Consider the following 15,005-nt stretch of genomic DNA (forward strand, 5'->3'; position numbering starts at 1 on the left):
GTTTTAAACCATTGGTTTTTTAAAAATTAGGGTTTTCTCAAGTGGTTTCAGAAATATTAGGGGTTTAAACCAATGATTTCTCACAATTTAGGGGTTTCAACCAATAATGTATGAGAATTTATAAGTTTAAACCATTGATTTGTGAAAGTTTAGATCTTTATCAACTGATTTACAAAATACTAGGGGTTTAAACCTATAATTTGTTATCAATTGTTGGTCTAAACCATTAATTGTTTAAAAATTAGGGGTTTACTCAACTGATTTTGGGGTTTACACCAGATATGTCTCCCAAAGTATTGGTTTAAACCATTAATAGTTCAAAACTTAGTGGTTTAAACCAATAATTTGTGACAAACTGTAGGTTTAAACCATTGATTTTTCAGAAATTAGGTATTTCCCAACTGATATTCTAAAAATTTGTGGTTTAAACGAATGATTTTTCACAGATTTAGGGGTTTAAACCAATAATGTCTGAGAAATTATTGGTTTAAACCATACATTTTCCAACCTGAGAAGCATGCCGCCGTGTGGGGAGCGCCTTCTTTGGTGCCGGTGATGGGGAGAGAGGTAGAGAGAGTGTCGGAGAGAGAGAGTGAGAGGCGGGAGAGAAAATGCCGGAGAGAGAGAAAGAGAGGCGGGAGAGGGAACGCCGGAGAGAGAGAGAAAGAGAGGCGGGAGAGAGAACGCCGGAGAGATAGAGAGAGGCAGGAGAGGGAACGCTGGAGAGAGAGAACGCTGGAGAGAGAGGGAGAGAGAGAGAGAGAGAGAGAAGACGGTGAAATGTGGGTCTTTATCACCTGCAATTTGATTTGAGAGAGAGAGAGAGAGAGAGAGAGAGGGAGGGAGAGGGAGGGAGAAAAACATACACTAAGGGCATTCTCGTCCTTAAAACGCTTCATTGGTCATTTACAACTCTCCCCCTTGACAGATCATTGTCATATCAAAGCCCTTTTTTTTGGTCATTTTCTCTAATTTTTTTTATTGACTTGGTTCTTGGCTTTACATATTTTTTCCTATATGGCTGTGGATATTTGGGTTTCAACTCTAAAACTATTAAAGGGCTTTACGTGGATGTTTCCTTTTCTCTATAATCTGTAGAGGAATTTGTCCGACTCTTCTTACTTTGGTTTACAATTTCCAATTAGCTTCTCATTGCCATGTAATGCTCAATACGCACAGTCCTTTAAGCGAAATGTATACCACAATGTCAGATGAAATTAGCCAGCTGGATTTCATGGACGTCTCTAGCTTGGTTGTATTTTTGAAGAGATGACAGCATCATTGTGGTTAACGTCGAAATAAATGTATTGTATACCTCTGTTTTGATACTTAAGGATCTTATGGTATATAAATTTAGTTATTTATTGACCTTGGTTCTTAGGTTTAGATACTTTGTTTTTTCTGTATGTTTGTAGATATTTTCATTTTTTCTAACAAGATCAAATCAAATATAGCAGCTGAAATTTGGTTAAACTCCAACTTTCGAGAAGGACTTCTCATTGATGTTTCCTTTCCTTTGTAATTTTTTTTGAGTTTTAGTTGAGTTCTTCACTATTTTTTATTTTCTATTTATGCCGTTGTTTACTTGCTGTACCCATAGCATTAATAGATTCTATTTCTTAGTGATGGGTTTTCATTTTTTTGGAGATCTGTAAATTAAAATTTCTTATTTTATCTTTAGTTTTTTTGTCGCCCCGTGCATCGCACGGGGTTTTATACTAGTATACTATATAGCAGAAGAGAAAATGAGAGAATTATTTGAAGTTCTTCCAAAATTCTATGAGAATTACATATCACTTTTTTTTGACTTTTTTAATAACGTCACCCATTCAACCCACATATTTTCAATCCTGCCCCCTCCTTTATGCTTTTTAACAAAGGCACCCATTAAAGCCACATAATTTCAATCTTACCCCCCTCATTTATGCTTTTTCAATTATGGAGTCCTCTGTAGATTGGAGGGCTAGGATCAGCCTATGGAAATGATTTTACGGGCACAACTAGACCTGGCAAACGGGTGGGTCATACCGGGTCAACCCGCGGGTGATTCGGGTGCGCGTCACATGGGTCGGGTCAGGAGATGACCCGCATTTTTGCGGGTCAGAATTTTGGTGACCCGCGCCAGCAGGTGGGCCGGGTCAACCCGCGGGTCACCCACAAATTCAAACAGTAGTTTATTTTGGAAAATATTATCACTAGATTTTGATGAGGGGGGTATGGCCGGCACCGTGGGATGATCCAAACCGTCCATTAGATGGCCCACAGCCTAAATAGGTTGTGCCCCAAAAATCATTTCAATAGGTTGATCCTAACCCTCCGATCTATAGAGGGTTAGGATCAAGTGATCAACCCTCTAACATTCAAATCGGAGGGTTGGGATCAACCTATGGTGCTAGCCACATCCTATTTATATTCTATGGTGCCAGCCATAACCTATTTAGGCATCAAACCCTTAAAAAATAGATTAGCATGACAAAATCACCATCCTTTGCATTAGAAAAAAAAGCCATCTAACTAGATTAGCATAACAAAATCACCACCCTTTGAAAAGCCAAGTGACTTGCGGGTGCCTGCGGGTTGACCCGACCCGACCCGTGTTTTTGCGGGTTGGGTCACCTGCGGGTTGGTTTTGACGGGTCACTAAAACTCAAACCCGTGCCTGCAAATTTGCGGGTGGGTCGGGTCGACCCGCGGGCACGGGTCGCTTTTGCCAGGTCTAGGCACAACCTATTGATGTTATGTTCCATCACATGGACGGTTTGGATCAACCTATGATGTGGTCCGTACAGTTCTTTGTCGGCCCGTGCATCGCACGGGGCTTTTTACTTGTGTGTATATATATATATATATATATATATATATATATATATACTAGTATTTGGGGCCCATGCTATGCATGGGTGTAAAATTGAGAACCCTACTCATTAGAATATGAGGTAAAATTACAGTTCAACGATGGACCGTGAACTCCCTTAAAACGTTAATTATAAATAACTTACTTAAAGTATCTTCACAGTCACAATAATCTTCGATAAATCAAGAAATCCCATTAAATTCCTTAGTACTTAAACATCTGATAATACAAATGAAATTTATGTTAGACAAATCATAGAAACATAACTGATTTATGTTACAAATATCATAGGCATAAATTAAAACATCATCAAATAGATATAACCAATGATACACATAAATGGAAAACCTTCCATCAAAAGCAGTCACGTTCCTCAATAATATTGGAAGTGACATATATGGAACCTCTTGGAGCAATTTATAGAATAGGATGGAATAGCCCATGGGGACCCTAGCAGTTCATGTAAAACAGATTACAAAAATGGGAAATTGTAGAAAATAACAATGCTAAAGCAAACTTTCCCAGTTTATACCAGAAAAATCCTTAATAATTGTAAAGCCATTAATCCCCTGCTCTGCATGTAGGGATGCAACTTGGGTCGAGTTTTACCAGTCCCGCATCGACCCGACCCGAAAATAGCTTGGGTTGGGTTCATGTTTCTCGGATTTCGGGTGGAGCCGGGTCTACGATCCAAAAGCCCGCATGAATCGCGGGTCGAGCCAGGTTTGAAGGGGCCCGACCCGACCTGACCCGACCCAACCCGACCCGACCCGAGTTACTTAAGTTATAGTATGTATTTTTTTTCTAAAACTTTGTTACTTTAAAAGTGAACACTTAAAAGTAAAACTCACGCACGCACGCAATCACAGGGACTCTTTCCATCTTTTGTTCATTTCCCCCCTTTAGCTCTAGGGTTTCAAGTTTCAACTAAATAGTTAATTCAGTAAATAGTTTGTTGTTTATCTCATATAAGTATAATCATTTTCATTTGGTAATGCATCAATTTACTCTCTTTGGACTAGTTATTAGTTAATGCACTATAGAGTTTGCCATGCTTGAGTTTTTCTACTTCTATGAGTTCAGTTGCCTTGCCAAACAAGAGTTTTCCTTAAAAAATTGCGTCAAAGTAAAAAAAACCCGACTAGACTCAACCCAAAATTTATCATGGGTAGGTCCGGGTTTGGGAATCGTGGGTTTTCCGGAAGAAAACCCGACCCAAGATATTTCTCGGGTAGGGTTGGGTTCTTCAAAACCCGACCCGCCCGACCCTAGTTGCAGCCCTTGTTGTATAAAATAAGACAGAACAAAATGCAGAAAATAGAACAGTATAATTAATTGGGCAAGGCACTTCCAAGAAGCTTTCTTTAAGATAGTAATTTCCCACGTATAGTTGCAGATGGACTCTTGAAATTCTATCTCCAGGATACAATGCCCAACACTGAGAATTTTAACAAGACTGCACTTCTTGTATCTCATGAAACAGAACCCACTTAGGAAAATTTTAAACGTATATAAAAGAGAAGAGATCGATTGAAGAGGAACACTTTTAACAAACTCGGATTGAGTCGTTTTAAAGACTTAGAATCGGTGCAAAAACACCTTCTCACGAAGAGACTCGCACCCTTTAAAAAAGAGGTGCAACCCTTCAAATATAGCCGTTTAACAAAAAACTGTTTCGGCAATTAAACTTTAAATTGTTTCTGTTTAAAAAATGACTGTTATCGCCGTTAAGGCATAACCGTCTTTTTATTTCTTTCCTTCCTTCCTTTCTTCTTATTCTTCTATATATATATATATATATATATATATATATATATATATATATATATATATATATATAATAAGAGAAAAATGATCATATGCTCAACCGTTTGAAATGAGGGTACGCTTGAGTAGTTATAAGTGTTTCTATTGGTTCGTTTGAAATGGGCCCACATGCTCATGCGTAGAAGAAAACAAAAACCCAAAACCATTTATACTGCGGGTTCCTCTCTTCTCTCGTCTCAGAAAACCCACATATTGGTTGGTTTGAACGGGTCCCACATATATCTGTCAAGGGAAAAAATCCAAATACGAAGCTTCTCTGTAAAGAGGAGAAAACGAAGCTTTCTCTCTCCCCGACTCTACTCTCTCTCTCCGACCCGTCTCGTCCTTCTCCGGCGGGCGCCACCGGCTTCAACTCACAGGTATGTTGTTTTCCATTTTTTTGGGTACAATCATATTATAGGGTTTCTATTTTTGTTTTTTATGGATTAAAGGGGTTTAGATTCAAGGAAACCCTAGATTTTAAGCAAAACGAATCCCTAAACAATCAGTTAGGGTTTGTATCTCTGTTAAAATCTAGGGTCAGAAATACAAACCCTAACTGATTGTTTAGGGTTTTATTTTCTTTCTAAAGCTCAAGTTGTTAGAGTTGGTGCTATTTAATCATTTATACTTAAAGACTCCCTCTCACGTGTTGGCTCCCTTTTTTATCTTTGGTTGGCCTTACATATGGCACAGGTGGCGTCTCTTTTGGGTTGGCCATACGAGTAGATTTTTAATATGAAGGAGTTGTTGTGTTTAGAACACACGATCTGCCATGAGGAAATAGCTTTGGTACCATGTGAAACAACCAATTACTCTAAATCTTAAGCTTAAGCTGGTAGAGTTAGTATTATTTAAGCTGGAAATAGCTTTTTTCCCACTGTTGTATCTGCTTAGTTACATCTAAGGATCTGATCCAGTTCCAAATCTCAACTGCAAATGTGAGAAATCCAAATATAAATCCTATGGGTATCCAAACGTGGGCTAACAGAATGAACGGAATCTATTATTTACAAAGATGGTCACAATTCAAATTCTGGAAGTGGGAAATATGGATCCAACAACAGGTTCATACCAGAGGGGAACACTGCACTTTGTGACTTAGAATCATAGATGATCCCTTAAATCAAAACATATAGTTATGCTCAGTTACTTTCAGATGTGGTGAGGATTACTCTGCTTCCTTATAGTAAGAGCTTCGGTTATCGTTCTTCACTACCAACCAAGCCCAATCCGTCACTAGCCACGATTGACCATCGGTACTCGAAACCTTCCTCCCACTTAAAAGCCCGAGAAGCACAACCCCAGAGCTGTAAACGTCACTCTTCTCAGTTAATTGCCCATACAAAGCATATTCTGATGAAAACAAAGTTAGTGTTTGAGTCAATTTTTTCAGAAATTGGAGTGCTTTGAAGAAAGTTAAAGCTATCTATGTTTGACAAACAAGTAAAGATACAGACTGTTTTATAGGAGAATTTATATGATGGGTGGCTGTGAAAACACGTGAAGTCTAAAACAGTAGGCACGGCTCACTTTTTTTGATGATCCAAACCGTTCATCTGTTTGGGCACAATTTAAATAGGTTGTGCCCCAAAAATCAGTTCCATAGGTTGATCCTGACCCTCTGATATGAACTGATCTGAATATGGAGATTTCCAAAAATCATTTATGGAATCTTCTATAGATCGGAGGGTTAGGATCATCCTATGGAACTGATTTTCCAAAAATCATTTATGGAATCTTCTCGTTTTATAGATATTTGTTCCCTTTAGGTTTGAAAATAGAAAGCCTTTCTTTTTCTCATAACATATGTTGGCATTTTGAAAGAACTATGAGTTATACAAATGTATATAACACAAGACATGAGACAAGACATGAGAGAGATTATACAATATAAATGAATTATCCAAGATATTTCACTAACATGGAGAAGGGTACAAGGCAAGTCTGACCCAAAAGGTCATTTTATTCACACAATGCCAACGATCAAAAGTGTCCCAACAAAACAAAAGCAATAGCAGCAGCAACTTTTTCTTCATTACTAATGCAGAAACAGCCATCAGCACCAAAAAAAATGCAGCAGCAGCACGTTCTGATAAGTGTAAATGCAGCAGTAGCCCAAAAAAAAGTAATGACCTTCCTCCATTAGGTTCCTCAAAATTTACAAGTCTCCATTCAGGGAACAAAGGTTTATAACAGATAAAAAATCGAAGCAGATTTTAAGCATGTTTTAAGTCTTCAAAAACTTCTCCATCCAAAAATGCCTGCAAGGATGAAAAAAGACAGAAATATCATCACCAGGAGAAAATGATTTTTTTAATGGTGGCGTTGGAAAAAATGATGCTCTCACCTAAGAACTCCAACAAATGCCACAAGCATCCTCCGACTCCCTTTGCATTCATTTCCTGGCATATAAATTAAAAATATGGGCATAAGGATAATGCATCAAACGTAGTAAATATGCTTCTGTGAGGGGGAAAAACACAGACTAACCTGAGCGTCTGCTCTACTCCTCCCCCTGCTCATCTTCCTCTTCCTCCTCTCCCTCTTCTTTCCCTGGCCGCTTTCTTTTATGTTTCTATTACCAAACACAAGAACAAATTATTAATAAGTACTAGTTTAAGAAACTTATAACTTAAAAAAGCACCATGTACAGACCTTGGAGTTCTTTTTACAAGTCAACGCATAATGTCCTTGTTCCCCACAGGATTTGCACGTCATCTTCTTTGGTTGGGTTGCAGAGGTCTCTATGTTAGATTTCAAACGTGTAGCATTCTTCGGTCGGCCCTTCGTCTTCGCAACTGGGGGGTCTTGAATTGTAATTTTAGGCATTTGACGAACACAAATGTTAGACTGGACTTGGCTACCAATGACTGGTAACTCACTTTGCACCAACTCATCTTTCTTCCTTTCTTCTTCTTCACTCCAAAGTGCACTGCAAAAATCTTCCATCCTTTTCATTACATCCTCCCTCTTACCCGGTCCATCTATAAGTCGTTGCCATGTTGAGATTAGACACCACCTCTTAAACAGATTCATGCCATTACTATCTTGTGTACTTGTAGGTAATATACTTCCCACTCGATATCTGGCCTCAATAGACCACCTCCTTAACATGTAACGATCAAGAACCTTTCTCAATTGTTTAAGGTCAAAAATAAGAAGGATATGTTGACATAATATCCCCTCCATCTCAAACATATCGCACTCACATGTCGCGGTCACTCCGTCAGAATCGTTATACTGTACCCTGCACCATCTACTCTTCTGTTCATTTCTGAGACCTACAGAATACTCTTCTATTGTCCCTTCACTGCTCAAATGATCATACCAACAGTTGGTACTACCTTTCAACTCATCCTGAGATTTGTTAAAGATAATACTCGATTAGAATTTACCGGCCTCTTCTTCTATTGGGCTATTCGTTTGCATCTTAGGAATCAAATATTTTGACTTGAAATCTTCTTCGGCTTCGGTTTTACAGCGTTGAACAAGTGCCCTTTCATAGGCATTCAAGAACTCATGTAAGCCAGTATTGTTGTTCACATATCCGTCGAAGAAGGAATTCATGCTTTCGCTGCGATGACTTGATTTCATGCATGCAGTGAAAGTGGTTCTCCAATATGCCCGCATCCAATGCTCTCACTGCTCCCACATCCTACACAACCATTCGTTACCACCAATTTCATAATTGACCACCAATTGTTGCCATTTGTCCTCACACTCCTCTATTTTTTTCAAATGAAAACACCGATTATAATCACGGTAAAAATCACTATCGGTATCCTGCATTTCTACAACTTTCTCAAGCAGATGCTTCCGTATGTGCCACTCGCAAAACCTATGGCGTGTATCTGGAAAAATTCTTTTGCATTTTTCATAGCCAAGTCCATATTGGTTATTATTGCACCCGGAGCTTTACCATGCATGCACGTCAACCACTGCTCAAATACCCAACAAAATGTCTCATCCATCTCGTCGGCTAGCAGTGCAGATCCGAAAAGGATCGACTGTCTGTGGTGGTTTACTCCTGTAAACGGTGCAAATGGCAAAGAGAGTCTATTTATTTTGTAGGTAACATAAAAAACAATGACATCATTGAATGTCATGTACGCATCCCTCGCCCTAGTGTCAACCCAGAACATGGATCGGAAGGTCCCATCCGTGTCTAACTCCATCGAGAAAAAGAAGTTTGGGTCTTCCGATCGTTTCTTTTGCAGATGGTTGGCCACTAAGATTGCTTCTTGCCCCAAATTGTTCTTCCTTTTTGCTCTCAAATGAGCAATAACTTGATTTGTTGAGAGCCCACCTGTTACTCCATCGTGGGTCGAATTAATGGCCTTTGCGATCCTAGACTTAGGCATTTGTGTCTCATTGAGACAATCTATCAAAATCTTAACACCTTCACTCTTGTGAAATCGGTTATGGGAACGAAGCATTTTGGTTTTTAATGGGGAGGTCAGCTCGTGAGAATGGATGTCTTCAAAAGTATTCACAACCCACTTCTCATTTCTAGGTTTGATGATCATCCTAGCTTTACAATTTACTCTCACAGCGCGACGCTCCCTCATTTCCTTGACATTATCTATCTTGCCCTTATCCCTTTTCACCCCCTCTCTATCATATACAAACGTCCTCGATATGACCACCTTTGTCTTCATTGAAGAGGATGTACTCCACTTCCGTACCCCAAACCCAGTGGCCAGCCCATAAGCATTGTAAAACTCATAGGCAGATTCCCATCTATCAAACGCTTGTCCCACAAAAGGCATATTCACAACACCCTTCTCACCATCAACCCTTTTGGGTGTACTAAATGTACCACTGCCAACCTCATCTCTGTCATTCACATCTGTCTCGTCCCATTCTCCAATATCTTCATCCAGATTAACACTGTAAGCCCAATGGTTCCCACCTTGGCATTCCCATCTTTTTTTTATGATTCCAATACACAAGTGATTTAATATCACTAATGTGTTTGAATGTCTAAGTTGTAGATCATAATTATGCTAAGACAAGATTGCTTGGATTAAGGCCAAAAAACTCTCATTGGATCGCTTATGAAGGCCTGTAGACACCCACATTTTGCTTTACTTTAACCAACAATAACCTAATATATTGATCCGTAGAATTTCATTGGTAAAGTATGCATCCTCAAATTTTTTGAAAAAAAAAAAACAAAATGATACAGAGATGTACCTGGTGAGATGATTAGATCCGAAAAATTGAAAAATACCCTGATTGGTGAATTTAGTGTGTTAAATCCATGTGAGAACCCCCTCTATCATTGATTTATATGTTTTAGGTCATTAATATCTTGATCTGACTTTACGGATCATCAATCGGGACAAAATAAGCTAGGGTCACTTCATAGCCCGGACCCTGATTCCATTTCGAGACCCGATTTCCGTAAATCGTTAGATCAATGGCAGATCTTGACCTGGGTCTAACCATCCAAAACCACCTAACCTTTCTTCTCATCCTAACCATCCAAACCTCACCTAACCTCACCTAACCTTACCTAACCTCACCTAACCTTACCTAACCTCACCTAACCTCACCTAACCTCACCTAACCTCCTATCCCATTCTCCTATAAATACCCTCTCATCCCACCATCCAAAAAAAGAGAAAAGGAGGAAGGAAATGAGAGAACCCCTCTCTTAGAAAATTCAAGCCCTCTCTCTAGACCGAATCCCTCTTCTCCATAAGTTTGCATGGAATATCGTCTACAAAAAGGTATGCCTTTTGGAATTTTATTTTATTTTCTATATTTGTATGATTGAGTGTTGTTTTGCGTATATTTTGGTTGCTGTCATGTTTAATTTCGTACCGGTTGTCATGTTCTCACTTATGCTAAATATAATTAATGTGTTAGGGTCATTAGAACCTATTTGCGATGGGATTTTGAAATCATTGGCTTGTTAGGGAATTTAGATTTGTTTTGGGAAAACAATTCAATAAAAAAATTTAGACATATAAATAAAGAAAAACTTGAATTTCACATGAATCATTGAATCCCATTTAATTTGGCTTACAAAACCTCCATCTTTCAATTGATAACAACAGCCCCCACTCCAATTTGATAACAACAGCCCCCACTCAATCTCAAGAACCCAATATCCATACCCCACCTTGCCAAGTAGATAAAAACAACCCCTTTTTCAAACATCCCATTTGAATCTAATCTCAGGTCCATTCAAGCCATTTTTCATATTCACCGTCTTTTAATCACTAAAAAAATAAGAATTATCAAAAGAAAACATGGGGGTGCCAATATCATTCCCGTCATAGTGCTAGCTGTTAGACTTTAAACAGATTTTTCGACCTCTAAACAACAGAATCGTGGGAAATGGTTAACTACAAAGTCGTAGATATTTTTGTGCCGTTTCCAACGAGTATTCGTGCTAGATCAGACGGCGAGCGGTTAAAAAGTTAAGTCCAAAATGGTTGCGGCACACCTTTAGGCATTTCCAGTTTAATGTTGCTGTCCTTTTGTTTGCAACACAAATTCGAACCTCTAAATCACAGATTTACAAACAATGGAGAACTACAAAGTTGTATCCCTATAAAAGATCTTTCCAACGCATGTTCGTACGTTGAATTTGGCCAAGCGGTTAAAGAGTTACGACAGTTTTAATGGGCTGCATTTGTTAGATCTTTTAATGGTCAATGGTTTGTCGAATTTGTGCAATTGTCAAAACTTGGTTGTGTTAACGTCATTTTCCAAACCAAAATCGAAAGACATTAATCTAAAGTGCATCCAACCTAAAATTAACAAAACTAAAATTCACCCATTTAAAATCCGCTAATAAAAATCCGTTAAAAGCCATTAACCAAAAGACCACTAAAAATTTCAAGTGAAACTAAAACCTTCTAAATAAACAACTTTAAAAGCTACCAAACACACTAAATACCCTCAGATAATAAAAGCTTCAAGAAAACTCTAAAAGTTTCCACAAACCCAAAAGAATTCAAGATTCCCAAGAGCCGGTGGATTCAAAATTCCTTTAGGAACCCTTAAAGCCCAATTTAGGAACACTGGTGTCATGTCGTGTCGTGTCCTAAGTTTTAGGGAGTCCTAGAGTCAGGAGTCCAGCTTCATCACGGACGCTTGCTATGTATAGCAACCGTGCCATAGGTCTAATTACACTAGTCACCCACTCTTTCCCTAGGACAAGCCTAGTAAACTAGGATGTAGGCTAACCTGCATTAGTCTAAGGGACAACTTGCATTTAGATAAGAATCATATAACATCTTAGATGAAATGCTAGGATAATAAAATCCTCAACTTGAATTAAATAACTTCTCTTAAAACTGTTGAAACAGTCAATCCAGTCTAGATCGGTGTCCTAGTTGAGTTAGGCATAAGTAGCTTAGCTTAGGTGCACCGAACTACGTCGACTCTGATCCTAGTGAGGCTTGGGTACGTAGGCAGCTTGGATGTCTGACGGCATACCACCCGCGAGTCGGCACCACAACAAATTGTGGTGTTTTGTATATTAATTTTCTTGTAAATGCTTAATCAAATCATTTAGGGCTTTCCATGAAATTAGAATTCTAGGAGAACTTTCACTTAGATTGAATCCAGACAAATTAATAAATCAAGATACACATTTAGGATTCACATTGAAATTAGATCATAGGATGCATGTCACTTAGTTCGCACATTAACATAGAGTTGAATGAGCCATTTAAAATAAATTTAAAAGAGTTAGCTTTTGGAATCGAAGACCGATTATCGGGCAGGAATGGTGCATGTGGCGGATAACTCCCCATACCTTCCATTCTCGTAACCAGGTAGCGAGTCTAGATTTCTGGTCAATTATGGGTCCTAGATCCCACATCTAGGTGGCGACTCTCTCAGTCTCTTTTGTGTGGAATTCGGATTGCCTCAGTGATCCCAAGTTCACATAAAAGATGAATTCAAATCAACAATTAAAAAACACACGCCAATCGCGTGGGTACGAGAGACCAAGAGAGAGAGCGCGGCCCGCCCCTCTCGCGGGATCAGGGTACCACAAGGCCAAAGACATCGGAGATCCAAGACGCATGAAGACTTGAAGAATCGCAATTGAAGATCTAAGTCGTTTTAGAATGTAAAGATCCAATCCTAGTTTAGGTGTTTAGAGGCATAAATAAAGTTAATCTCACACACCCTAAATGTTTAAGAGATTGTCCTTGTGGTGTTCCAACACTTTGGAACCCTCATAACAATCCCAACTTGGTGTAGAGTTGGAAGCCCAAATAAATAAAGAAACAAGAATTGAAAATCTGCTGCATATAGGCTTCTCGGAACTCCGAGAGAATTCTCGGAGCTCCGAGATTTGGTCCAGTAGCTTTTTTCCAACTTCTGTTTGTATTCCCGAAACTCCGAGATAAATTCTTGAAACTCCGAGAAAATCTCTCGGAACTCCGAGACCACTATTTCGGGAAGAAATTATAGCCGTTTGGGTTTTTGCTAGAATTACCACTATGCCACCAAAAGGTCATATTTTGGTTTTTCTATATATATGGGTATTCTAAACTTCCCAACTATCAATCCTAACACTCTAAAAACCTATTGGAATATCCTAAGAGTGAATCAAGCTTGTTTATGCCTCTCATCCTCTAGATTTAGGATTTGGATCATTAGGCTTAAATTTGTACATCTTCTACAAACCTTGTAAACCCTTGTGAGGGATTTTTTTTCTTTCTTTCTTTATCAAGAAGAATGTATTTGGGCGAGTGTTTGGAGAAGCGGAGCCCACTCTCCGTGGTGAGGATTGCCACAAAGGTTAAAGGCAATTGGAATTGTAATCGGCACCGATCTTCGCCGAAGTTAAGAAGATCAAATAGTGAAGCCATCAACGGGTTTGGTTGGTGGAGTGGAGTAGGCCTCGCGTTTGGAGGACCGAACCACTTTAAATCTCGGGTGCACTCTCTCTTATCTCTTGCTTTACATTTGCATTGCACTTAGGATTTAACTTGTGTGCTTAAATTTCATCATTGATCTCTTAATCTTCAAAATTAGGTTAGAAGTTTTCAAAAGGTTAAAACTTGTTAGGAACCTAATTTTACCTTCTCATTGGTTGCCATTAGTATAGTACTCGGGCCTACCCTTGGAATTTCACTTGGTATCAGAGCCTTGGCTCTTAAAAGATTTTATTTTCTTAAAATCTTTGGTAAATTTGTTTTATAAATTTAACAAGGGAAAGATCATAAGATCATTGGCAACCTTCTAATTGTAAAATGGCCAACATAAATGGAACCGGACTTCCAGAAGGCCATTCCACAACTGGACCTCCTTTCTTTAATGGGTCCAACTATGGACATTGGAAGATAAGGATGCGCATCTATCTTCTTTCGATAGATGTGGAGCTTTGGCGTATTGTTGAAAATTGATACATTTTGCCTTCCAAGCCATTTGAAGAATGGAATGTTGTAGAGAAAAGGCATGCAAATTTAAATTACAAAGCTATAAACTCTTTGTTTTGCGCCTTATCTACGGAGGAGTTTAATAGAGTACCTCTTTTTTATTCCGCCAAGGTTATTTGGGATACTCTTGCCGTTACCCATGAGGGAACATCACAAGTCAAGGATTCCAAAATAAACTTGTTAAAGAGCAAATATGAAATGTTTAGAATGGGTCAAAATGAAAATATTTCTGAAATGTATACCGGATTTTCTAAAATATCAAATGAATTAGCTAATCTTGGTAAATCTTATCCTACTGATGAGCTTGTGGGTAAGTTGCTTAGGTCACTTCTTCCACATTGGGATCCAAAAGTCACCGCCATACAAGAATCAAAGGATCTCAAGACACTAACTATGGAGGAGCTTGTAGGATCTCTTATCACTCATGAGATGCTCCTCACTAGCCGTCAAAAAGAGAAGAAGCCGAAAGAAAAAGAAAAAGAAAGTCGATCTCTAGCTCTAAAGGCCTCCAAGTCGGACTCATCATCCTCAAGTGATGCGGATAATGATGAGGAAGAAGCTTTGAGAAAATTCAAAAACTTATGGAGAAAGAAGCACAAAAAGGATAAAATGAAGAAGAAAGAAGAAAATGAAGTAGAATGAGGAATAAGATGCTATAATTGTAAGAAGACGGGACACAAAAGACCGGAGTGCCCTCTTCTCAACTTATCTTCCTCAAAGTACAAGGGAAAGAAGAAGGATTGGAAGAAGAACAAGAGTCTTGCAGCCGCCTGGGATGCTTCTATCACTTCGGAAAAAAGCTCAAGTGAAGGGGAAGCTAATAAGGATGATCTTTGCTTCATGGAACTCACCCATGAAGATGAGGTAAATTCAAACCCCTCTTGTAATTCATCAAGTAGTGATAGTGAAAAAATATCTTATGATGAATT

General features: G+C 38.8%; 1 protein-coding gene across 1 annotated transcript; it reads right to left on the bottom strand.

Annotated features, from left to right (window-relative positions):
- Positions 1-8,454: 8,454 nt before the first annotated feature.
- Positions 8,455-9,432, bottom strand: LOC143888684 (protein FAR1-RELATED SEQUENCE 5-like). Its single transcript, XM_077393114.1, has one exon. The coding sequence runs from the start codon at positions 9,430-9,432 to the stop codon at positions 8,455-8,457; it is 978 nt and encodes a 325-aa protein (XP_077249229.1).
- Between the last annotated feature and the right edge of the window lie 5,573 nt (positions 9,433-15,005).

This window comes from Tasmannia lanceolata, unplaced genomic scaffold (genome assembly GCF_043159265.1).
Source record: "Tasmannia lanceolata isolate RefF3 unplaced genomic scaffold, GAP_Taslan_0.1 ptg000012l, whole genome shotgun sequence".
NCBI classification, from domain to species: domain Eukaryota; kingdom Viridiplantae; phylum Streptophyta; class Magnoliopsida; order Canellales; family Winteraceae; genus Tasmannia; species Tasmannia lanceolata.

Coding starts and splice junctions, on each gene's coding strand:
- LOC143888684 (XM_077393114.1), bottom strand. CDS start 9,432: ATGCCTTTTGTGGGACAAGCGTTTGATAGATGGGAATCTGCCTATGAG.